General features: G+C 41.2%; 1 protein-coding gene across 2 annotated transcripts in view; it reads left to right on the forward strand.

Annotated features, from left to right (window-relative positions):
- The first annotated feature begins 3,009 nt into the window (after positions 1 to 3,009).
- Positions 3,010 to 25,941, forward strand: part of FAM81B (family with sequence similarity 81 member B) — a 30,185-nt gene continuing 7,253 nt past the window's right edge. The window contains exons 1-7 of one of the 2 annotated variants that reach the window (XM_080972993.1): positions 3,010 to 3,148; positions 5,127 to 5,304; positions 9,724 to 9,794; positions 14,132 to 14,245; positions 15,487 to 15,745; positions 19,579 to 19,697; positions 23,110 to 23,239. In XM_080972993.1, coding sequence (XP_080829119.1) covers positions 14,169 to 14,245; positions 15,487 to 15,745; positions 19,579 to 19,697; positions 23,110 to 23,239 — 585 coding nt within the window. In that variant the 5' untranslated portion in view covers positions 3,010 to 3,148; positions 5,127 to 5,304; positions 9,724 to 9,794; positions 14,132 to 14,168. The remainder of the gene's footprint in view (positions 3,149 to 5,126; positions 5,305 to 9,723; positions 9,795 to 14,131; positions 14,246 to 15,486; positions 15,746 to 19,578; positions 19,698 to 23,109; positions 23,240 to 25,941) is intronic. The other variant, XM_080972994.1, reaches the window with a different exon arrangement.

A 25,941-nucleotide genomic window follows, 5' to 3' on the forward strand; every position in this document is an offset into this window, starting at 1 on the left:
ATAAAAAAACCTTAAAACTTAAAACTTAATACTTATTTGTACATAATTCCTTATATCATTTCTACTAAAGCCAAATAGTTTCATTCCAACATTTTTCCTAATACTCATTAATTTTACACTAATTCTCAAAATAAATTTTTTTAAAACTTTCTTCCAATCTTCATCCAACGTCTCTTCTTCCTGGTCTCGGGTTTTATCAGTCCTTCTTGTCCATTCCATCCAGTCCATCAACCTGGTGATCTTATGTCCGAGGCTCTTAAGTCTTTTCCATGTCCCTTCTGCAAATCTTCTTCTTGTTTATACCTGCATCTTACTTTGTCTTTTGTTGATCTTTTTCTTAATTTCTTTCCTTTCTCATTGGGGGGTAGGTCTCGGGAGGACTCCAATCCAAAAATATCTCCATCTCCCCTCAGCAGATCAGCCCATTCCCCACAGTCCCATTCCCCACAGTCAACACTGTAATCCAGGAAGTATTTAAAAGCATGTTTCAAAGTCCTTCCAAAATTAAGAGCCCTCACAACTCCAGACCCCCCCTGGTCCACTCCAGATTCAAACTTCAAGAACAGCGGCTTATGCTCCTGCAAGGCCTCGGATCTCTCCATTTGTGTTACTTGAGGTTCAACAGCAACCTACTCCATTATCTTCTGCACTTGCGCTTGCCCTGTCAAAACAAGTTCCTGGGCTGGTTCCTGAATGGTTTCTATATGGGTATTCGCCGTTTGTCCAAAGTTTTTAACTGCAACAGTCATCAAATCCATCTTCTCATGCATCTGCTCCAGCAAAGCGCTTGTCTTGCAAAAAGCAAGCACCAAAACTTCTTCTAAACACATTTTTATTCAAGGTCAGAGTCTGGTCTCACGATCCTAATCTTACAGCTGTGAAATCCCCAGATCGACTCCAGCAACAAATTAACAAGCTCCCTCTAGAGGAGACAATTTCTATTTGTATCCATCTTTTGAAAGCAGGACCAACAAAAGAAAATTACTTTCATTTTTCAAATATTTTGTTTCTTTTGAATGCAAGAGGCAACATTGGAGTCAATTTGTTTCTCTTTTTTTACTATCTGTCAAAAGACGTTCCATTCACAGTCGATGAACTTCCCCATAAATTTCTGTCTCTGACACCCTGTTCCCAGGTTTGAGACGGTGGAAATTTATCTTTCTTTACTCTCTCTCCTGCAGGCTTAAACAGTCAAAAATCCCCCCCCCTTTTCTCCTGCTTCCAAGAGGGGTTTTGGTGGTAATAACTGAAGGAAATTTAGACCTTTATATACGACTTTCCAGACTTTAGCTTACAAAGTTTTTGCTTCAATCTATTTACAAAAACGGGAGGCGGACTTCCTGTTTAGAGCCTTCCCGCTTCAGTGCCAAATTAAAATGTTTCTTAATCCAATTTTCCGTTCTACTCACGGGTACTTGTTTAGAGTCCAATAAGTCCACAGGAAAAAGTCAGCGCTCTCCGGCAACGGCTGTGCGGCTTCACTCCGTAAAAGTAGCGGTTGATTCAAAACACCGCGCCACTCACCCCACGTCGCTTCGGATCCCCAAAAAAGGGTTTCCCTGCGAGTAGGGGAGGCGCTCCTGGTGTCAGCCGAATCCCACGTTCCCAGGCTTCCTCCGCCTGGGATTTTTAGAGGGTCTCCGCCTTCGCCACGGCGGCAAGACCCGATTTTCACGGAGCGGGTTCCTCTCGGTCAGAGGAACTCCGCCATTGCCGATGGCGCTAACCCGGAAGTCCTGTCCTGTGTGAGAATCCTCAGCCGGCTCACATGGGGCCTGTAAAACTCCATGGAAGATTTGGGGCAGTCCGTGTTACTTTCAACCTAAATGCTGCTCTGAGATACTTGAAGGAAGAGCAGGGTGCAAAAACATAAAGAGGCTGAAACCTAGACTGCATGTACAGTACATTGAAAACACATTTTTTTTGCCCCAGAGAATCCTGGGAACAGTAGCTTGTTTAGGGTACTGGAAATTGCAGCTGTGTTAGAGGTAAACGACAGCTCCCAGGTTTCCTGAAGCGGAAATGTCCTTTAAATGTGTGGTTTGTATGCGGTCTTGGTCACCTTTTGTTCTGACAGACCTTTTGTGTCATCATCATGCACAAATTTAACAGCTGTAGTTTTCCCCATCACTATAGATCCAAAGTGGGAAAATCTGCACCTATTGAATTTCTGCCTGTTGCACAGCTGTTAAAGGTTGAGGAGTCCTGTCAGGAAACATAACAGTGCTAAAGAGGTGGTTTGTTTTTAAATGTGTGCCATTTCTTTCTCTGAACTTACATCACCTGCTTGTTTTTATAATAAATTTTATTAGTATTTTCCACACAACAACACGAAAAATATCAAAAAATAACAATACACAAAACACAAAAACCAGCGTACAAAAAACCCCCAAATCCATATCTTACAAGTTAATAATATAAGCACTAAAAAGAAAAACAAACATTGACTTCCACCAATCCCACAGCACCTCCTTTACCTCTCATTATGCTTTCCTGTTTTCCTTATCATCTCTATCCTAGCATCTGGATATAAATCCCTCTTTCTTATCCTTTCACTTCACAAGGTTATTCCAGACTCAGCCAAATTTCTGTCCTCGAACCTTGGCTTTTAAGGTATTCCTTTAGGCACTCACATTCTTTTTTCACTTCACTTTTTGGTTTTTGTCTTATTATATCTGTCAATTTGGCTAATTCTAAATATTCACCTGCTTTAATCCTGTAAAAAAAATAAATGACTGCTTTAGACCAGCTGCAGTATAGGTGGGTGGCTATTTTGATGATTACTCTGGCCTTGGACTAAGGAGGCTATTTCCACTTTGCAAGAGGTAAACGACAGCCCTTCAGATCAAAAGGTAAAGCACAGAAATTAAAACAAGCAGATTTAAATGTTAAATCCAGTTTTCAGTGTACAGCGCACAGCCCATAGCTTTGCTGCACATTTCCCTGTCTGAAAGTTGGCGTTCTAGTTGCCTGGAGACAGAAGTAAACAAAAGTATCTTGGTGACAAGAGTGCGAAGTTTCCTGGAGCTGCCTGCTGCTGCTCTTCATGAGAAATGAAGGGGGGGGGGAATCCATCTTCTAGGGCTTTTGTCTTTTGTTTTTCACCCAAAACGAAGCACAGTAGCTCCTCCAAGAAGTTTCCCACCAGGTACTGATAGTTTATCTTTTTGACATTTTTAGCAAGCTGCTAGGCAAACGAGGAACAAATGACTACAACAGTAATGAGTTCTGGGTTTGGGTTAGAAGCAGCGTTTTCTCTGGGATTGTTACTTGGAGTCAGGTGCTGTGGGATTGAGACTACTAATAGGGCTGGTTAAAGGCAGAGAGAACCTGTCAGACTTGGGATAAAATGCTAGTTTTACAGCTCTGTTCTGATGATCAAAGATGGGGTGCACTCGCAGGCCTTTAAAGGTAGCAGTGGTGTTCAGAAGAGCTTATAATCTACTGCCTGGAAAACCAAACCTGTATTTATTATTGATTTATTAAAATATCTATATTCCGTATATGTGGCAAGGGGACGAATGCAGCTCAGGAACACATATCCTAGTGACTGGTGGGTATTTTGTGACTTTATATTGTTGTGATTTCTTTTATTTTATTGACTGTATTCTGTACATGTCTTCTTTTTTTATTATTAATATGCAGCTTAGCTCCTAGGCGGCCTTTGAGCCAAAATGTGGTATGTAAAGAAATCATACCATGGCATTATACAGGAGTGGCTGGTGGTGCCCATTGGTAATGATGAGACAGAAGGCAACCGTAGGTGAAGCCACAGCCAATGACAGGTAGAGCTACCACCTGGCTGGTTGTAAGAAAGAAAGCAGGCAAGTAGGGAGATGCTGGGGTTGGTGGGGGCAGTGCCCCATTTACCCTTATGAACCAGCCCCCAATGCCATGATATTAATTGTGTATGTTTACTTTTGCTCTTTGCATAATATAATAAAATTATAAGTGGAGCAATTTCCCTGATTTTCTTCCAGTTCTGTATTCCTAAGAAATTGGATTACTTCTCCCAAGGGATTTGAATATGCTTGTTACTGAAGAATGGTGGAATTATATTATGTAGTTTTGATGTGCTTCGAGCATCTCAAAGAAAGAACACACCTACAACATTTTGTATTGCAAAAAGTGTGTGCAAATTGCTTGGGAAATTTACGGAGTTGCCAATCTTTTTTTCACATATGATGGAGAGTGAAACTATATTGGTAAAACAAAAACAAAACAAAAACTTCAGGATTATGAATAAGTGTCTTTTATGACAGTTAGTCATTCTTATGGGTTATTTAAAAGGCAATGCAAGAAGAAAACATGAACCTGTCAGCAACTTATGATTGAAAGCCAGAGCATTATTAGCAAAATACCCCATCTAGTTTTTCTGACTGAGAAAATTTGGCAGATAGCCGTAAGGAACAAGTTAACATGCTTCAGATATTTATGAGGCAGGAGAATACACTGATTATTAGAATCAAGTTAAAGCAGAAATGAATGTACACTAAGCATTAACTACAATTTAATGTACTCTGAATAATATTTATGAATTATATTGCTGGTGTATTTTGTTGGTTTTGTTGACACCAGTCTGCCTTGAGAGAAATTGGATTGTGCCTCCAGGGGTGAAATCAAACCACATGGTCATTTGAAGAGCGCTCATGATACAATTTTTCTGCCTAACATAAGCTATTCTGTCTCTCCAATGGGACAGTGATATGAGTTTTTGAGAACACAGAACCTGTGGAAATGAACTGAAGTACAGCCTTTCTCCCTGAAAATGCAAACAAGCATGCTAATAGAAGCCCCATGAAGCAATTTGCATGCATTTATTGGGAAGAGTGGTGCCAATTCTTTAAAAAGAGCTACCATGTGGAAAATCCAAAGCACATTAAGTCTTATTGAGAGGGTATTAAATAATCTTTTGGAATATAGCTAAGCCCAAGGGAGAAACTTCACGCCAGTATCATAGTTCATTTCTGTATGGATAAACAAGGAACCTGGGTAGACATATCTAATAGTACTAAAGGGCATTTTTGATTCTCTACTCAATCCCATGCAGCCATTATCGTACATACTCATTCAAATACTGTTTTGTAAGTTAAAGATTACTGTAGCACTATTTTTTACTAATACAGGTTTCCAAGTTCTGTCATGAGTCATGGAAATGGAATGTTGACCTCAAGGCATCACCGGGGAAACAGCAATGCTGGTTCTAAGCATCTTTCAGAGTTGAACAACAGTCAAATCGCCTAAGCAAAAAGCTGCTGAGCACCTACTGTTCAGTGAAGAGAGTTATACCATCTTAAGTCTCAGGTAATCCATTTAAGGTGTTTTCTGCTTCTTGGAATCTTTGTGATATTTGTAATCATGCTATTTAATTAATTTTAGGTTCTGTTGTGCTCATTAGTTTAGGTTTCTTCCATAAATATCATTCAGATATAACTGAATTATGTTTTTGTTCTCTATCATCAAATCTTTTTATGTATCACTACTAGGAATAGTACCTAATAAAGAACAGAATATCTGATAATAGAAATATTAGCAGTTATTAATTACAGTATGCTAGGCACTGCAGTTGGGTTTAGAACATAGTCAAGAAAACTTGCTATTTTAGGCTGTGATCCAAACCCCTGGTCAACAGTGGTGGGGTTTGACAGAGCAATATATTTTACTTTAACATAATATGATAATTATATCAGTTAAAGTGCCATAGGAGCATTTGATTTTTCTTAACCAAAGTAGAATATCCAAAGGTGTCTGGGAGATAGGATGCCTGATTATTATTTTTAAATGAGGAGGATGGGAAAGAGAGAGCTAGCTATGGGGGACAAATTTCCACACTAAGGGAGCTGGCATAGGACAGCCCCAGTCTCCTTCTGACATTAGATATGATGGCAGAATTCAGAAAAGGCTTTGCTGAGGGTAGTGGGTTTTATGGAGAGACAAGAAGCATCGCTTAATTGGATACAACACAAAGGGATTACCCCAACCCTAGGTAACAGCATGGAAGTATGTGAAAGGGACCTACAAAGCTTCATAAACCAAGTGAGCTAATGTGGAGTGGAAAGAACAAAGGGGGATAAGGGGAGGTGTACACAGAGATATATTCAGGGGCGGAGAGCTTTAAATGTGAAGAGGGAGCACTTAGGGTTGATCTTGAAAGCCAGGAGCTGGTATAGAGATCATAGCTGTGTGAGTGGTATGATCATAGCACCAGGAGGAAAAAGCTGCTTTTAGTAGAAGCGTTCTGAATTACCGTAATGAATTAACTATTACTTCAGTACTGCATCACCGAGCAAAATTGCACAGAGGAAGGCTGGGGGAGGGGGGAGAGAAAAAGCCATTTCATAGGACAGTTTAGTGCTGCACAAGAATTTTCCCTCTGGGAAAATAGGAACCTGCCAGACTATTATTTCATCTCTCCGGTTCTGCCTACTCAAAACGATATTGGCTCTCCAGACTAGTCTGAGGTGGGGGTTTTCCTCATCACCTGCAACCTGACTCTTTGAACCGGACATAGAATCATAGTTGGATGGGACTCCAAGGGTCATCTAGTTCAACCCCCTGCAATGCAGAAATCTCAACTAAAGCATCCGTGGCAGGTGGTTATCCAAGCTCTGCTTAAAAACTTCCAAGGAAGGAGAGTCCACCACCTCCCGAGGAAGACCTTTCCACTGAGAACAGCTCTGTCAGAAAGTTCTTCCTGACGTTTAGTCGGAATTTCCTTTCTTGTAACTTGAAACCATTTTTTCAAGTCCTACCTTCCAGGGATTGAATTCAGGACCTTATACATGTAAACAAAGGCATAGGAAGGTCAGGTGGTAACTGGTGCGGAAAATTTCTTGTCACACGCCCCCCACATTTATTTATTTTTTGTCTGCAAAAAATGGTTTTGCGTTATTTCATATTTTCTTACAAAGGAATGTGGATTTTGGGCCTCTGATAACAAGTAGGCGACTATGGACAGATACTTAAATCTACAGGATGGATTGTGTTTTGGCTTGTGTTATTTTATTTATATTTATTGTTTATTTAATAAAATTTATTTTAAAAAACTTGCAAAGTGGTTTACCAAAACAAACAAACAAACAAAAAAGACCCCATAGCAGTAAAATGAAGAAAAATTAACTATCCTACTTTAAAACATACAAAAGCTAAAATATTAAGATTAAAATTACTTCAACTTTCTAAGCATCTAGGTAAGCTTGCCTAAAGAAGAATGCTTTTAGCAGGTGCCCAAAAAGAGTCTAGCAAAGGCAAGTGCTTTGTTGCAATAGGCGGGGAGTTCCAAAGTGCAGGTTCCTAATATATTTTTATTAGCTATGTTTTGTACAGGGGAATCTATTATCACATGCCACATTCAGACAGAATGGGAGCGAATAGAAACACAGGAAGCTGTATGATGCTGAGCCAGACCAACTGGTCCAGTTACCTCAGTATCATCTTTCTACATTGAGTGGAAGCATCTCTCCAGGATTTCAGACAAGGATATCAGGATATCAGACAAGGATATCTCCCAACCCTACCTAGAGATGCTGAAGTCTGAGCCAGGGACCTCCTTCTGCATGCAAAGCAGATGCTCTACTACTTGGTCATCCCTCAGAGGCTTGGGTGACATGGCCTGTGGGTGGATAAGTCCCATAGGACAGGGAAGGCAGATGTGACCTAGCTGTTTACACTTGTTCATTTCCCATGGTCTCTGGCATTCTGTCTATTGTATTTTTGCCAACATTCCCATGGTTGTTTCTTAATTTGTCATGCCTGATGGGGTAATTTTGTTTGATGTCAGTTCGTTACAATTTTGTTTTTTGTTTTTTTTAAATAATATTTATTAAAGTTTCAAAGGAAAAAAAAAGATCACATTAATAAAAAAAAATTGACAATAAAAAGGAAAAATACAAAGTATAAAAAAAAGAAAAATCAGTTAAAAACAATTCCATCTTTTCCTCACTTCTTTTACGTTTACTTGTTTCCCGGACCTCCTCATACCTCCCTCTTTTGTATTCCAATTCAATTTGTTAATCCAACAATTCCTTTCCCTCCTTTTTAATCCTAATCCTTAATCTTGATATATTGTAACATTAGATTTTTACAAATTAAAAACCAATTTTTCCATATTCTTTTGTACCTATACAGCTAGAAACCACTTAACTTCAATCCAACATCATTCTAACATTCATTAATTTTGCAATATTTCTGTAAATAGTCTTTAAATTTCTTCCAATCTTCTTCCACCGACTCTTCTCCCTGGTCACGGATTCTGCCAGTCATTTCTGCCAATTCCATATAGTCCATTAATTTCATCTGCCATAGTTTGTTACAATTTTGCATACTAATTACCTTTAAACTTAAACAAATAGAGATTGCAATGCATTCTCTCCTCTTACTGGATGAGTTACGCATTTTCTCTCTCATTAAGCAGAGGCTGTTAGATCACGAATTTCAAAAACTTTATCGCACTTAGTGAAGTGTAGGTGATAACAGCAAGAACCTTTATTGAACCACAGAGCTGAACAACAGGTACAAAGCAACTGCTTATATACATTTCGGAAGGCCTGGGCCACTGCTACCCCCAACGTGATTGGCTGTCTAAACTTCCAAGCTGCGAATCGTGACTCAGAGTTTAAGGGCCAATGGCCGAGGCCCAAATCCTGAAATGTTCTGTGATTGGATATCATGTATTGAATCAGAACACAGGAACTCAGAATTCTTAGTCCATACTCAAGCTCAGGCAAACACAGACCACTGAATACATAACACTAAGCCCCTCTGAATGCTCATCTGCTTACTTAGGTTTGTGCCCAACTATTTTTATAATTTAGATACCCCTTTGTATCATAGAGTTTTTATGTTAGCCCATTCAAATGTATTCCTCTCATTTGTACTGTCTGGAAGGTTCCAAAAAATACCCTTCCAGAATTGTTATGTACTGAAGTTCTCACCCTGGGCCAGCAGGGAGAAACTGTAGTTTTCACTCAGGCCCACATATGCAAATAAGGGATTGAAAGTGACATTCAGTGATTGGATAGTTACAGAAAGTGGTTACTGTTGCGTTGTAGTGGAGCTCTATATAAGCAGGCTGGCTGAACCCTTCAGCTCAGTTCTGTTCTGGCCTGTGAATAAACAAGAGCTGTTTGAAGAATCGCTGTGTCGTCTGATATGTTCACCTACAGCTTAACAAGAATAGACTTTGCTCTTGTAGTACGAATACACAAGATACAATACACCATATAATTATGGACTACCGTCTCTTCAACATGCTTCGGAGAAACCTGCTGGCGACTCCTTTAAAGCTTAAAGTATCTACTTGCAAAGAATTTGTCATCCAATGTCTGTTGAGGGGTGATATTCCCAAAGTATTGAGATTGTGTCAGGATAATTAGCCGAGATTTTTTAAAGTCAAATTTTAAACTACTTAACAGTTATTTAATGGTGGCTATTGAGTATTTTGTTTTCAATGTGTCTGGATTACCAATGTTTTATGGATTTCCCCCCCTCTTTTATGATTTTATTATCTAAATTATGCCAATACTGTAAAGGCAGAATGAATAACTGAGTGTATCTCCATATATGAAAGCAAACTCTATTTATGTGGACATTAGATTAACTGACACTGTTGACATTTCTGCAAGCTATTTAGTAAATGGAGGTTATATTGCCCTATAAGTGGGCTGTAGTTTGATTAGTTCATCTGAAGCTCATGATTAATAATGTTTTCTTGCCCTTGTAAAGGTCTTACAGATACTACTTCAAATAAAGATGTCAACAGAGAACACAACTGAGCCAATTAAATACCTTGACAAGTAAGTTAGTCATCTAGGATTTCCATCATTTAAGATACCATTCATTTGACATAAATTGTTAAGGCAAACAAGACTTTGTGATGATGTTCATCATTACTAAAGAATGTGACATTGCTAAGAGCTGTTGACAACATTCAATATGCAAAGTCTGTCTTTTGTTCATATTGCAGATATTTTCCTTAACTTTGTCAGTGTTTTAACTAGTTGATGTACAAATTCTTTATAGACAATTATTTATATCCCACTTTTCAGAATGGCTCACTTAAAAAGCAAACAAACAAAAGTTCCATAAATCTCTGCAGGTTCTGATACACTTTTGGCAATGTGAGATACCATAGTAGAAATAAAAAGCGTTTTTTAAAGTATAGTATAGCTGAACTAAAATTTGAATTTTTGAAGTCAAAAAAACCCCTCTTTGCAGGTTTTAAGAACAACCTTGAAGCATTCATGATGGCACAGCTAGAAATTAATCATAGCCTAGTTCCTGATAAAAAGTAGTGAAAGCCAGAGAAAAACAAGCTGAGCTGAGCTAAAGGTACAAACCTCACACATTTCCACAGGCTGCTGTTTCTCAGGAAGCAAGGTCATTGCAGTAGGTTATCATTTACATTCTTCTCAGATACAAATTTCACAAGGTCAACAAGCATAAATAATTTATCCGTGTTTCATGTATGGGTTCCTGCAACCAGTCACTCTGACACCTGCTGTCACATTTCTCATAAGAAATATAATTAGTACAGACACAGGTAGTAAGAGTAACCAGCATTTTCCAAAGGAATGAAGTATTAGCTAGTTTGGCTATGTTTGGGTTCACTGTGTTTATACGATACAAGGATCTGATTTGGTTTCTATCTGTGAAAGACAGATCCCCTTTGCCCGTGTTGGAGGAGACTCAGCTGCATTTATTTACTTCAGCTCTGGGAGGAAAGCAGTGCTGGAAAAGAGATATGCAACCATTTGGCAGAATTTCAGTGCTCTGGAAATCATGTCCTTGAGCCCATGGAATCTGCTGGGAATGAAGCAGTTAGGTGCATGTTGTAAGGCTCATGACATGGACATTTCTAAGTCCAAATTATTTCTTGTTTATATTTGTTGTCTCTAATGTTGTTGGCATCCGTCTGTCTCGAGAGACAATGGGGGTGAATTCAAACTTATTTTCATTCCACTTTTCAGATTTGAGCCTCAAACCAGCTGGGGATCTGTTGCTCACTTTTGCCAAAAGAGGACATAGCTGTATTGCAGGTTGCTTCGATGTGGTCCCACCTTACTCTGGCACTGTCTCTAGGGTAGTTCAGTTGTGCTTGTTTGACGGAATCGGTGTTTACAAAGTTTAGGCATTACTGTCCTGGCAGTGTTGTTTCAAGGCTCTGCACTTCCTGCTTTGTGCTATGGGTTCTCGTTGGCTGGAGAAGGATCTTTCTCACCACCAGGGAGTGATCTGTATTACAGTCAGCTCTAAAGGTAAAAGGTTAAGGACCTCTGGACGGTTAAGTCCAGTCAAAGGCGACTATGGGGTTGCGGCACTCATCTCGCTTTGAGGCTGAGGGAGCCGGCGTTTGTTCACAGACAGCTTTCCGGGTCATGTGGCCAGCATGACTAAACTGCTTCTGGCACAACCGAACGCCATGATGGAAACCTGAGTGCATGGAAACACCGTTTACCTTCCCGCTGCAGCGGTACCTATTTATCTACTTGCACTGGTGTGCTTTCAAACTACTAGGTTAGCAGGAGCTGGGACAGAGCAACGGGAGCTCACCCCTTCATAGGGATTTAAACTGCCGACCTTCTGATCAGCAAGCCCAAGAGGCTCAGTGGTTTAGACCACAGCATCACCCACGTGCCATGTGACCTGACACAGTTCAATTTGTCTGTTCTCATTCATGCTGCCAATACCAAAGTGGCCTGTGCAGTTGTCCCATGTGTGATGACAACCCACAATTCTGGCACTGAAATCTCCCAGCAGGAATAGGTGTTTGCAGGCTGGGACTATCCAGACAGTCTGGTCTAGTTCCCCCTAGAACTGATTTTTGATCTGTATGTCAGAGCACATGGTGGGAGCGTAAATGCTCAAGATGTTAACCACACTAGAGGTGGTTGAGAGACAGAAAGAGAGCAAGCATTCTGAGCCCTTAATCGGTGGTTCTATCACAGACAGAATGTTGAGCGTTTTCTGCTCAGGGTCAATGATGGCTGTCTTCCATGAGTCATTAACCTGCACCAGGTCGGTTGGACAAGCCGGGATACATGGTCCTGACATTCCAGCTTGCTAGGCCCAAGATAGTTTCTTTCTTTACTCTGTTGCCTGGTGCAGTGGTTCAGTCAAGTTATACTCTAAACTACACATACCCATTGAAGCAGGTGGACAGTGGCGAGTCAGCACTATATTGACCGGGGTCTGCCTGGCTTAAGATGGGCAGTAGCTGACCAGTGAGACACAATGATCTCTCTCCCACTGACAAAGGCAACCTGTAGCGCTGGTACCTTATGCCTGTCTGGTTGAGCTTATAACTTGTAGCTGCTGCCTCCCACATTGTTTTTGCTGCATTAGCAGCACTGAAGCGACCTCTCCAGGGAGCAAGCCTGGGCAGTGTATATGGAAGTCCTGGGCTGCCCAGACGACAAGACCCCTTCTAGGCCTCTCTGATGTAATCCAAAAGAAAACAAAATAGTACATTTTACACCAACTTAGCTGCAGGAGTTGCTGGAAGGAGGCACAAAAGATGCCATCCAACCGCCTTAGGGACTCCACTCTGGAACTGTGTAGGGTTTACTCCTCTGTCTTTCCTTTTCCCAAAGATGTCCTGAATGGCAGCAGATAGAGATTATTTCTCAGTGGTTACTCCCAAAGCCTTTCTCACAAATGAGTATAGGCAAAAGGCAGTGGAAGTTTAAGGCCAGACTTTTCCTCCTGGGTGGGCTACCTTCCCAGGTTAGCAAGCCCCATCTGCCCCTCATTTCCCTCTACAGCACATGCAGATGCACTATTGATCATGTCCGCTCCATCCACTGGAGCCTCTCTTCACATGCAGGGGGTAACAAGTCCCTAACACTGAGCGTTTAAACCCATCAGCTTGCCCACACCTGGTTTAGCTGACCAGTAATAATAATTTCCCAGGATGTGGATGCTATCACATGCTGACAGCTTCTAGGAGCCACAGGTGACAGCTGGATGTAGAGTGGGGACCAAAGGTGTATGGGGTGTCAGGGGAGGGGCAGTGCCTCTGGTGGGGAGCATGTCATGCTTCTTCTGGGGTAGTTTGACCATCTTTGGCCCCCCTCTGCACTCAGCTCTTGCCTCTAACAAATGTGGGTGTAAATAATTTGTCTTATGGCAACTGGGACATGCTCTGATGAAACTGCTAGAGCCATTCATTCTTCAGCCATTAAGATTTTGGAGCTGGAGCCAGAGATGGATACTCTATTCCATATGGACTGATCCCCTGAAAAATTAATGTGATTTGGCACTGCTACTGTCAATTTGAAGTCACGCCAGCAGACCGACTCTGCATTTTTATTACCGCTCCTAGCATTAATTGTTTCAGCTCAAGATCTGGACATAACACAAATGTCATGGATGTTTTATAACACAAAATTCTGCTGTCAAAGTATCAAGCCCAGGTGATCTAAAATTTGTAACACTACTTGCTGGAATGGCTTTTTAAAAATGCATTTTTTTGGTAGACATTTTCAAAATAGTTTTCTATTCTAATTTTCAAGTATTTTCTTTAAGAAATTTCTAATACCTCTTGTTTTTAATTGTTAAATAATAAATTCAAAGTTAGGGTTTTATCTTTCCAGCACCAGTGTGTAGCCCTCCCTTTTAAGGGTATCCTTTGCTAGAGGCAAGATAAAATATGCCAGTCCTTGTCCCAAAATCTGCTGGACAACTCCTACCAGCAACGAGACCACTTTTTATTTGTGATCTGTCTTTGCCCACAATTTGCCAGGTTAGTTTATGAAGCCAGAAAGCAAGAGAGGCTGACTGTGTGTCAATTCTATTCTGATAGTTGGCAATGTCAGGGGACTCCACACATGTAACTCCCAGGAGGTACATGAGGAAACGTTATAGCTTAGTGGTAGAGCGTCTCTTTCGTATGCACGTGAGTCCCAGGTTCAATCCCTGGCATCTCCAGGAAGGATTGGGAGACATCACTGTCTGAAATCCTGGAAAGGCACTGACAGTCCATGTAGACAAAACTAAGGGCAAATCTACAATGGTCAGTTAAAACATTTAAAATGTGTTATAAAAATGTGACACCAGAGGCTGCTGTAGAGCAGTGATCCGTCATCAATAGAAAATTGCATTGACAGCTTTCTTACGTTTTTATTTTTCACAGCATTTTTACAATTGATGTAGATCCAGCCTAAGCTAACATGAACACTGGCAATGCTCTGACTTCAATTGAGGCAGCTTCCTATATTCCTATGATGATGGCAGGCCAGAGTGGAGGGTGGGTGTCTTCAAAGTACCGTATTTTCCCATGTATAACACGCCCCCATGTATAACACCCCCCCTATTTTGGGGGACTCAAATTTAAGAAAATGGGGGGAGATTGCCAGAAGTTGTTGAGCTTTTTTGGGTGGGAAGGATTGCCCAGGGTTCTTGAGCTTTTTTCAAGGGAAATGCTGAAAATCACTAACCCAACTGACAAACACTGACAATTGCTCGCGTCGCTGAAGCCTACATGCGCCTGCCCACTCACCAACATCAGATGGCAATCGCAACTCCTATTGCCAAAGCGGCAGCCAATCAACAGCAGCCCTTGCCACAGCAACCAATCACCCACCCAATTACCACAGCAGGAGCCAATCCAAAGCAGCACTTGACGCAGCCCCCAATCACCCAAAAAATCACCACTTACAAGCTCCTGCTCACGGCTGCAACCAATCACCCATCCCCCCCATGCACTATCCGTATATAAGATACCCCCCCTTTTTGACATTATTTTTGAGTAAAAAAACACCTCATCTTATACATGGAAAAGTACAGTAATTTATATTATGTCTCTATCATGGTGAAGATACCTTGTAAATGAATGTGTTTAGTGCAGTATGTAAGGAAATAAAAACACATTTGGTTCCTATACTCTGTAAAAGGTAAAGGGTAAAGGGACCCCTGACCGTTAGGTCCAGTCGTGGATGACTCTGGGGTTGACATATTTCAAAAAGTAAAAGCCAGGACACCCCAATTTTTTTTATTTTATTTTTACAAAAATGCCAAAAAAGGCAACAACGCCTAAGATCCAGGGCAAAGCGCCGCCTTTCTAAAATTCCCCCCAGACGTCAATTCTGCCTTTGAAATCCCAGTAATGTCCGGGGAAAACGTCTGGACATATGGCAGCCCTAGTTTAGGCAAGTCTATCCAAACATGAAGAGGTTACGTGTGTTTTAATATGTTTTCAGCTTATTGTTGATTTAAGTTTCTGAATGATTTCAAATGTGTTTTTTAACATTATGTTCTTTAAAATTTTTATGTTTCATTTTATTTTACTGTAAACTGCTTATTTAGATTCAAGCAAATTTTGTTTAAAAGATAGGTATGAAGTGAGGGGGGGGCGAGAGGAGGGGATTACAACAACCTGAATACACTTTACCTTTCTTATTTTACACTGCTGTCATAGCTGGGCATTCTAATATATGTCTTACCTTTAACTCCATAACCTTTTAACTCATTCAGTTTCTTGTTGGACAGGAGTCAGAGCCAGCCTTTCCTGCCTACGATTCCGCATGTTTCTGGAAGCAGAGTGCATTCCCTTGAAGACCGGCTGTCCAACCAGGAGAGGACCACAGCTGTCCTCCTGGATCAGGCCTTTCGGATCAAAGATGGCCTCGTTTCTTACCTTCATGGAAATAAAGGCGTTCAGCAAGGGGAGACAGCAGCACGCCAGCTCCTGGAGAACCACATACAGACGATCACAAGCATAGTTAAAAAGCTGAGCCACGACATAGAGGTACCACCACCGCAGTCGTGTTTGGCATTGCCGACAATTTGTTAAAGCTCTGGTTTATTCAGTAGCTATGTTGTGTTCAGCTCCAGATGGGTTTACTTAAGATTAAGTTACTTATAAAATATGCATATCTTTGTTCTCCCCAGGAGGCAGCAAGTCTAGCCAGCTAGCTGCCAACATCTGCTTTTTGCACCGACTCCTGAATGCAAATTACCTGGGAGCGATGATCACCGTTAGGACAGGGGAAGCCTCAAAGGACAGATTCTGACTTGTTGCTCAGATCCATCTCTTACCCCCAAACTAGGGAAAAGAGGGATTTGGGTAGAAGAACTTTGATTCCCATTCCCCCATAACTCATTGCAGAACTTGGCTGTTGCTTATATATTCAGAAAGGGTACATGCAGGCTTTAAGATCTATGTACAGTCGTGCCTTGGTTCTCGAACAGAATCCGTTCTGGAAGTCTGTTCGACTTCCGAAAACATTTGAAAACCAAGGTGTGGCTTCTGATTGGCTGCAGGAGCTTCCTGCACTCAATCGGAAGCCTCGGAAGCCGCGTCAGACATTCGGCTTCCAAAAACATTTGCAAACCAGGACACTCACTTCTGGGTTTGCGGCGTTCGGGAGCCAAAGCGTTCGAGTGGCCAAGGTACGTATGTACTAGTTTATCTTCAAAGGCATTTTCAGCTGAGTATCCAGAAAGGTAATTTTGACTCTCTTTTCTTTGCACTTTGGCCCCTCATCATTTTGATTCTTTCTCCATGCTTAAGTGATAGGTGATGATTCTCCAAAGCACCTTGACCAGAGCTTTCCAAACTTTTCATGTTGGTGACACACTTTTCAGACATGCATCATTTTGTGTGACATAGTAATTCAGTTTTACTAGCAAACCAGAGGTTAAACTAACCCCTTTTAAGCCCCGGGAGGAGCACTGGGAGAGTTTACGCGACCCACCTACACACTGCAGCCAACACACTAACATGTTGTGACACAGTTTGGAAAGCTCTGACTTAGACTCTAGCCTTCCTGAAACATTTTAGGGCCCTTGTGAAACATTTTAGGGCCCCATAACAATAATCCAGGAAGCATTCCCTGGTACAGCTCAAACACTAGAGAAACACCAACAAGACACCCCCATCCCCAGAGCTTAAAAATTTAGAACTACGAGGTGGCAGAATTATGGACTATAGCCTTTCAAATTGCAGGTGGGGAATGTTTCTCCATACTCTATTGATGAAAAAGGCTCCCTACTATATGTTTCTGGACCTACCTCAAGTTTTTTTTAGGATTCTACAGCCAGCTTCCCCCATACCTTATGTTTTGCTTACAGATTATTGTGGCTTTCTCTTCTTCCATGCATGAAACTGGGTGTTAATTGGGGGGTCAGGTAGTTGCAATCCCCCACAACACCCTCTTGAGTCGAGACATTTATTTTACCCACACACAAACTTAGCATCTAAAAAACCGTCATAATAATGAAATACTTCCTGGCACAAAGGTTGTTTTTAATTAGCCTCTTTTGCACTGGAAGAAGAGACTGCCATAATAACCATGAATTTGGATCCTGGCAGAGTTGGCCACCAGGGAGACTGTAAGCTAACAACCCTATTCTCAGAGTCATAGCAACTATACTGATGGAAGCATTAATGATATTCCACATGAGGAGGTAAATTGAGTAGAGTCATAAAACCACGATGGATTTCTTTGGTTTGTCCTGCTACTTGCTAAGCAATCAGCACTTCCATGTTATATAAAATAACAAAACCATTAGGAGGACAGACACATTCTAATAGAGTATTTCAAATTATGGGGAGATTCAGCATAATTAAAAATGTTTTAAAAGAGTACTTAAACATTGTTGTTTCAGTTATATTCATGAAATAATAATGAATCACTTAGAACAAAGTTAGAGGCAGGCAAGGAGAGAATGTTCTCTATTCCCACACTCTCATGAATTCTCAGAATTAACAGCTTTATAGTGGAGTGAGACAGCTGGGGAAAAAATCACATCTGGCAACCAATGTTTTCCTTTGGTTTCAGATAGTACATGGGTAAAGGTACCCCTGCCCATACAGGCCAGTCGTGCCCGACTCTAGGGTTGTGCGCCCATCTCACTTAAGAGGCCGGGGGCCAGCGCTGTCCGGAGACACTTCCGGGTCACACGGCCCTCTAGCAGCTATAGTGGCTCATTTATCAGAAGTAATGTATTTTGCATTAACTCTGGAAGTTTTTACTAGATTCTGACCAAACTAAGCCTCCTAGAGCAAAATAAACACCAGGTTTACCCCCCCCCCAAAAAAAATCATGGAACCATAGAATTACACAATTGGAAGGTATCCCCAAAGGTCATCTAGCCCAACCCCCTGCAAATATGACCATAAAACCTTCATCCCAGCCTTATTTGATTTAACAGCATCAAACATGAAAGAAAATACAATACTCAGAGTGTACTTCCCGTTTCAGAGAGAGAAACACCCCTCTCACTGTATATAGCTCTCATGATTCACACCGTCACTGAAGAAAATAAATAAAATGTCTCATCTGGGCCCGAGTGTTACATATAATCGAGTGCCAAAAGTATCAGCCACATTAACAAATGTACTGTGTGAACAATACAGGGGGAAACATTGTGTCCCGGGCTTTTCAGGCTTGTCTACCCATGTACTATCTGGAACCAAAGTGGCACATCGATGGCCAGGTGTGAAATATTATGGCATTATTTTCAGCTCTCCCACCCCACTATTAGCATTTAGTCCTTAGGTGGCGAACTTGTGGCACAGACAGCACCAACAACACAGTTTTGTGATATTCTTAGGCAGCCTGCAGCCTGGCTATGCATGCCTTCCCTGTTGATAGCAATATATTTATTAAAATTAAGTTTCTGGACAGCTCTAGAGGCACCCACTATGGTCCAATTAAGGCATAACAGAAGCCATGGTTTCCTGCTATCTGAATGAACTGTGGTGAGCCTTGTACTCACATGCTCCCCCTCCCCTTTCACCTTTCATTGCCATGAGAATGGAAATAATGGTTTGTCTAAAGCTGATTTGTTAAAAGAAGCCAGGATAAATTTCAGAGCCTGGGTTGTTCAACCCTAATTCATATAGTGTGGAATGATGATTTCACCTTACATCTGAACCAGACCAAATGTCTTGCCATTAGGGAGATGGGTGTGAGTAATGTAGTGTGGTTTCAAGGAACTTTTGTCCTAGGTTTGGCCTTCCTGCTTTCAGGTTACACACGGCCTCCCTTTGGACCACAGCAAAGTCCCCATTTCCACAGTACAAACTGCTCTACACTTTCATTATTCAGCTGCCACTATGCTGTCAGACCTAGTTTATTCATCCATTGGATTGTTTGGTTTGGAGACCAGTTCACTTGCCAGGGAAAATACAAATAATGTGATTAGGGCCTTAGGAACCTTCCCCATATCTCAAGATTCTATATTGAATGTCGGCAATATGGATGAAAATTGTATACACAAACACAGGCAGATATTGGAAGCTTCGACAGTGTGGGACCGTCAACTTCCAAAGGTACCACCAGGTCTGAGGAATGTGATAATCTCTAAGGTAAAGGAATTGCCTTAGCCCATTAAAAAATGTAAACCAGTGCAGACTCAGCTGCTCTTTAGCTTCCAATGTAAGGCCCCCTATTTTAAGTAATAACAGCAGTTTGGGTGTTTGTATAACACGTGTTTTTATGTTGTGAACCACCACCCTGCGATCTTCAGATGATAGGTGGTATACAAATTTAATAAATAATAATAAAAGCAACAACAATAATTTGTATAAAACACGCTTTGGTACAGTCCTTTACAATTCTGCTCAAATTATAGGTTCTGGAGAGGCAAATAAAATCAAGAGATGATGCAACATCAGGAACTAACTTTGCTATGCAGAGTCTAGACCATAAACACTTGCAGGGAGTTGGAGATCTACGTGGAAGAGTAGCTAGGTAAGTTTGACATACTTTAGTAAGGGAAACCTACCTCAACAATATTTGAACCTTGGCTCACATTTACAACATCCTGGGCTGGGGACCCAAATACCTGAAGGAGCACCACTAGTTTTATCATCATACCTGCGCCTTCAGATTTTGGGAAGAGGCCCTTCTCTGTGTTCTACTGTGGGGGCAGATGCATTGTGTGGCGACACAAGAAAGAGCTTTCTCCATACAAACACCCTGACCCTAAAACTGCGTGTCCTTAAACAAAGCACATTACAATAACAAAACTACGTGTTTCATTAAATGTGTGGTTTGCCGCCACCTCTCTATGTGTGGTGGTGGATAGAGGCTGATCCAAATCAGAATTGGTGCTGGTGGCATAGGGAGTTACGTTACACCAGCACCGTGGACCTGATGAAAATTGCTCCTCTCAGCACCATTTGCTCTGAACAGGAAGCTGCTACTTGCCCAAAAGAACCTTCTCCCCTGGGTCAAATAGCTTCGGCATGCAGTGGCAATGATCAGTATCACAGTATCTGGGGGAAGTGTAGATCCCATTCCATTGCCATGGTGCTGAAACACGTAGGCCACTGCTGGCGGCTTCTTTTTTTTAAGGGGGGGAACACAAGTGATTTAATGTATCATGTAGTTTTGAAGTTTTCCTCTAATACCTTGGTTTTATAATTGAAGACTCCCATTTGTAGAACGCTGAACTGGTGCCTCTTAAGTTCAAAGCTGGAGGAAGTGTTCTGTACATGTTGTTGCACATCACCCCAGTTTCTGAGCAGTGAGAAATTCCAGGCATTCCAGGATCTTACCCAGGGCTCGTGTTTCCTTTTGGAAGTGGCACACAGCCAAGACTGTGGAGTCTTCATGATATATGGTTTATTTACACACATATACCACCTGAGCCTCTGATGGAGGGGTTCACAGCATGAACACCCAAAAACCATCTTGTTCTCCCACAGCTACAGCCTTGGATTCAAACAGAAATCAAACATTGCTCTGACTCTCCAACTTGCTGCTTTACTTCTAGGTCACGTCACAGCCAAACTCTACTCCAGACTCCGGCACTATCTTCTAACTAACTGTGATCTGGGGGAGGGGCCCCACCCATTTGCTGCCTCACACAGAGTTCCGTTCCTTTGTTTCCTTTAATGGCCCATCACCCATGCTATCACTTCAACACAGGAAGTTGGCCTGGCTTATATTTTAACATTTGATGAATGCAGAAGGATCTCACACAGAGCCTATTTCCTCCATCCCAAACTTAAAATACTATGTTAAATTTTGGTATAAATATTGCCTCATTAATTAAACTCACGCAGTGAGAGGATTGGTAAAGATAGAATTCTTAGCATGAGAAGAAACAAGAAACAGGGATGGGGGATAAGTTACAATGGTGCTGCTTTGCAGGTGGTTACTGGGTTTTAAATAGACTGGAATTGGAAAGAGGCTTTTGGACAGAAACTACAGGAATTGCACTTTCAAGCTTTTATCCATGGATCACAGAAGCTGTCTTGATTTCACAAACTCCTTAGTCACAAGAGTAAAAAAAAAAAGAAATTATTTATTGGCCTTGGAATGGTATTGGTGGGTCAGCTTTGTGTAGATCAACTACACAAATATTAAGCAACATAGGAAAATGTGTGGTCGATGAAACTGAATTACCATTCAATACTTTTGCACAGATATCCCATCTGCCACGAGATCACCCCTTTTGGAGTAGTTATTGAACTTGGCTTGCGTATTTAACAGTGTCTCAAAGAGTGTGCATTATATTTTGGCCTTAAGGTTGGCACTGAAACACCGTATTAGGAACTGCAGGGGATAAACAATTTAATATGTGACACTTTCCTATATAATTAACAGAGCAAGTAGTGATCTAAATAATTAGTGTTAGTTCCCTGGGTTATTTTATTAAAGTAAAGCCAATTTATTCCACCTTTTTTGTGAGAGTGAGATGAGCGAGCACAAATCTCTAGGCTCAGCACAACCTCCTGACATTGCAGCAATAAAGGCTGGTTTTAGTAGCTGTGTTTAAGCAGTCAATTTTAAATGAGTAATTGCTCTTAGATTAAGCTATAGTACAAGGGAATGATTGATACCACATTATGAGCACTTTTTGCATATTGCTTGTTACTAGTGCTCTCTTATGGAAATGTTGAGCTAGCCTAATTTGAAATACTGAAAAACCTCTAGTACAAAAGCTGTTACTATGCTTGCTTAGGACCCGTCTCTACACATCTGAAAGCTACTTTTCCATGTTCAGGGAATATGCCCTTCTAGAGCATGAGCGATGGGGAAAATTTATGCCCCCAGTACAGCCCAGCCTGACGCTTCTCGCTGTGGGTGTTGGTTCTTCTGACGCCCAGGAGAGAAGCTCTGGGCTAGGCGGCTGTATGGGGACGGCTGCTTCAAGCCCCCTCAAAAATCCATGCCCAGGGCCATAGCCCCTCTGGCACCCCCCCCCACACTACACCCCTGCAATCCAGCAAGGCAGAAGAACCCAGTTTCCCCCAGTGCCAAACCAAAACCTAAGCTGCCATCCTGCAGCCACTTACCTGGGAATATGCCCCATTAAACACAAAGAGACTGTCTTCTGGGTGGACATGTATAGCATTGCGCTGTAAGTTAATTATACAATAAATTCTTAATAAAAGACTGTACTTTCCCTCCTGTAGAGCAATATATACCCACCAGAAAAATGCCTCCTTGCTGCTAAGAAAAACGGAAGGAGAAACTATGAAGCTGCCAAGGACTAGAAAATAAGAGTAAACTAGGAACAGTGCAATAAGGGATGGGCGTGTTGGATTCTCTTTAGGATCCCATGGATTCCTATCTCCTTGTATCCAAACAACTCACTTTTCAATCATAGCAATTATTCACCCATTGGCTAAAAGCACTGGTAGGCAGGAGCAGCCAGGCTGTCTTATTTCACATAAATTTCTTAGGGTATCTACATGTTTTGCTTCATAACTTTCTAAGAGGGCTATAGACTTATTTTTTGTCTTAAAAAGAAAGCTTAGCCTTTTGGTTATGTGCTTGGGAGCACAAATGATGACCTCCATATTTGCAAGCCTTGATGTTGCCTAACAAAATAACATGCACATGGAAACCAGTGCTATTGTGCAGAATGGGTGTTACAGCAACTGCTCTGGTTAACATTTCGCACCAGTGTAGTTTCAAGATACTCTTCAAAGGCAGCCTCAAATAGATTGAATTGATTGGAGGGGGTGTCTTTAGGTAAGAGTCAAAGAGCTAAGTGCATGGTGTATGGATTCTGCCTTCTGGAGGAAAGTTAAAGGTTTGAGTCGATGCACTTCTAGGTGAGAGATGGTGTCAGGTATTGATGGGGCTGTGGAAATTTTTGGGGACTGTTAACACTACTTTGCATTCTGTCATCCACCTTTGCTTCCAGATGTGATGCCAGCATTGCAAAACTCTCTGGAGATATAAATATCATCAGGCATGAGATCTCAAAACAAGAGAAAGAAATTCATGCAATCAAGTCTACTGTAGAAAATTATGCTAATAATTTGGAGTTGAAGGTGAGTGAATCTGAATGTTTGTTATTCAAATCTTTAAGGCGTGTCAGACATTGCCCCAGTTCCCCATTTGATTCCAAACTACTGACTGACCTTAGTGAAAGACGGAGGCTGAGTTCGAACAATAATTAAATGTACCATGAATGAGTTACAGAAAGCCTTGGCTTACATGGTCTCCCATTTTGCTTCTTCTGTTGAGCAGTTTGGAAGCAATTACTACCATCTTTGCTTAATGACAGCTTGTATCATCTAAACAGACAAACTGTGGTTAGTGTTACCTATGGTTTGTTTAAAAGAATCCATAATAAATAGTGAGAGGTAGTACTTCTTCAGTACTGAAAACTAAACACTGTACAAAGGTGTGTAAAAATATTAACATTAATAGAATGGTTTTGTAAGTTTTTTCCAGGTTTGTTTTTTTTAAAAAAAGATTGAAACCCCAAAATAATTTTAGATTTAATCTTACAGGAGCCCGATTTTCAGTGTTTTGTGCATTTGAGGCTCATGCTTGAGGGCAAAAGCTCAGTCTGGGAATGTCTATATTAATAGGACAAAATTGTTTGTGAGCAAAGAGAAGAGGCAATTTGCCCTTCCAGCCAGCATATAAATTAAGCTTTAGGAAAAGGTTTTGTGGCGACACAACCTGAAAGAAAGAACTTTGGGAGAACAGTGCTCTGTTTTATTAATCCTATAATTTACATAAGTGTCCTAAAATTATGTAAAAACCTTATTTATATACTTCTGTTTGGTGTTTTGATTTACCTATCTGTGAATCCCTTCAGAGACACTTAATAAAGACCTTTGATAAACAAAAGAATGTAAGAATCATACCAAAAAAAGAAAGAAAGAAAAGTTGCATAAGCCTGTCAGGAAACCCTATCTGTAAATCTCAGATATGTGAAATCTGGGTGCGGTTAGCAAGTGATGAAGACAGAGCATTTTGTTGTTCACTTCAGTTCCACAGCAGCTCTCTCGCAAACAAGCTGGCACTCAGGAACTGAAATTTACCGCCCTTTGCAACAGAAAAACATCAACAAGCAAGGAACTTGCTGAGGAGATTCGTAATTCATTTTAAAACTTTAAAGGGAACCTTACTACTAACCTGCTCTTAGGCATTCAGGGCCTTACAGAAAGGAGGCCAAACTGTTCTGAGGTAATGAGCTAGCTGCCCATAAAGGTGACTGCTGCCAGCCTCAACTCTGCCACTGAGCATGTGCAGACTTATTAAAGTAAAAGACAACAGTGGATTACACTTTCATATCTATAAGGAGATTGGCTACTGCTTGCTAGCTTTACCTTTTTTGACATATATAGGCCTGTAACCCCAAAACAGTGTCAGCACCAGGCACCCTCAGGCATTAGACAGGGCCCACCACTGCTGGTGCCTCCCCTGGATTCCCAGCCAACTTACTGAGTGATAGACAGCCAAAAGCTTCCCACAGAGCCCTGGAGCATTAACAATCGTATCACTCAAGGGAATTGTGAGAAATTAATAGTAGTTGGTTTAGCCATTCACCACTGTTACCAGGTAAACCCACATTCATGGTGGCCTCCCAACATAGGAGTGGGGGGGGGGTCCATAGAGGGAACTCTACCAATAGCCCCCTTACACCTGGAGTCAGTCTCCTTCACTAGAGGATTTTAAGCAGAGGTTGGGTGGCCATCTGTCTTTAGTTGAGATTCCTGCATTCCAGGGGGTTGCACTAAGTGACCTTCTAGGTCCCTTTCAACTCTATAATTCTGTCATTCTTTGACAAGTATGTAAGATAAAGACTGTTGATGTACCCTCATTGTAAGAACTTTTTAAACTGCATACTTTTTGAAGGTATCTGATCTAACATGAATGTTCAGATGTTTGCAGTACTAATAGAAAATAAGCTACCCATGTATATTGCTACATATGATATTCATGGCTTCTCAGTTTTGGAGATTAAGCCCTGCTCAATTAAAGACCAAAGCTATTATTTAGCAGGCATTAGATGGCTGGTCTTTTCTTTTGCTTCAGTATTGCCTTCATTCTTCATAGTATAGTAGCCACACTTTATTTCCCAATCTCCTGTATTCCTTACTGACAGTTTACTGTCTTTCTCAAAGGACAGGTATTCTTGAGAGGGTGCGAGTGGAAATATTTCACCGGAAAAATGCGGCCAGAGGCATGTTTCAAATCTGTCTTCCTCTTGGCAGAAAATGATGCTTCCACAATCCAAGTAAAATAGAATAAATGCACGTCATGAATCACATATACCAGAATACCAAAGAATGTAAAAACAAAGTTAGTCTTTTCCTACTGAGAGACATCAAGCAGGGGAAAATGACAAATAAAAGCTCAACAGGAAAAGGCGGTGGGGTGTGTGTGTGTCCAGAGTTTAGCCACACATCCAGAAATAATCACGATACAGCCCTCCCTGGATTACACGTAAGATCAGAATGCAAAACAGAGCATCAACAGCTAACACTAAAAATCTCACACCACTTTGTCCCTTCAAGAGTACTAAACTGGCTTTGTTCATTGATGGCCTGCGGTCAGTTGTAGTGCAGTTGTACCTCAGGATACATTTCCCAAATATAAAACTGATTTTTCCTCAATCTTATCTAAGCACCCTTATGTACTCTCCAACTCATGACCCTAACATTTTAGTCAGTTATAACTGCTCCTGAAAGCCACACTGAATTCACTGGGTTTTAAGAGTTGTCGATACACATAA

This window comes from Podarcis pityusensis (assembly GCF_964106645.2).
Source record: "Podarcis pityusensis genome assembly, chromosome: 11".
NCBI lineage: Eukaryota > Metazoa > Chordata > Lepidosauria > Squamata > Lacertidae > Podarcis > Podarcis pityusensis.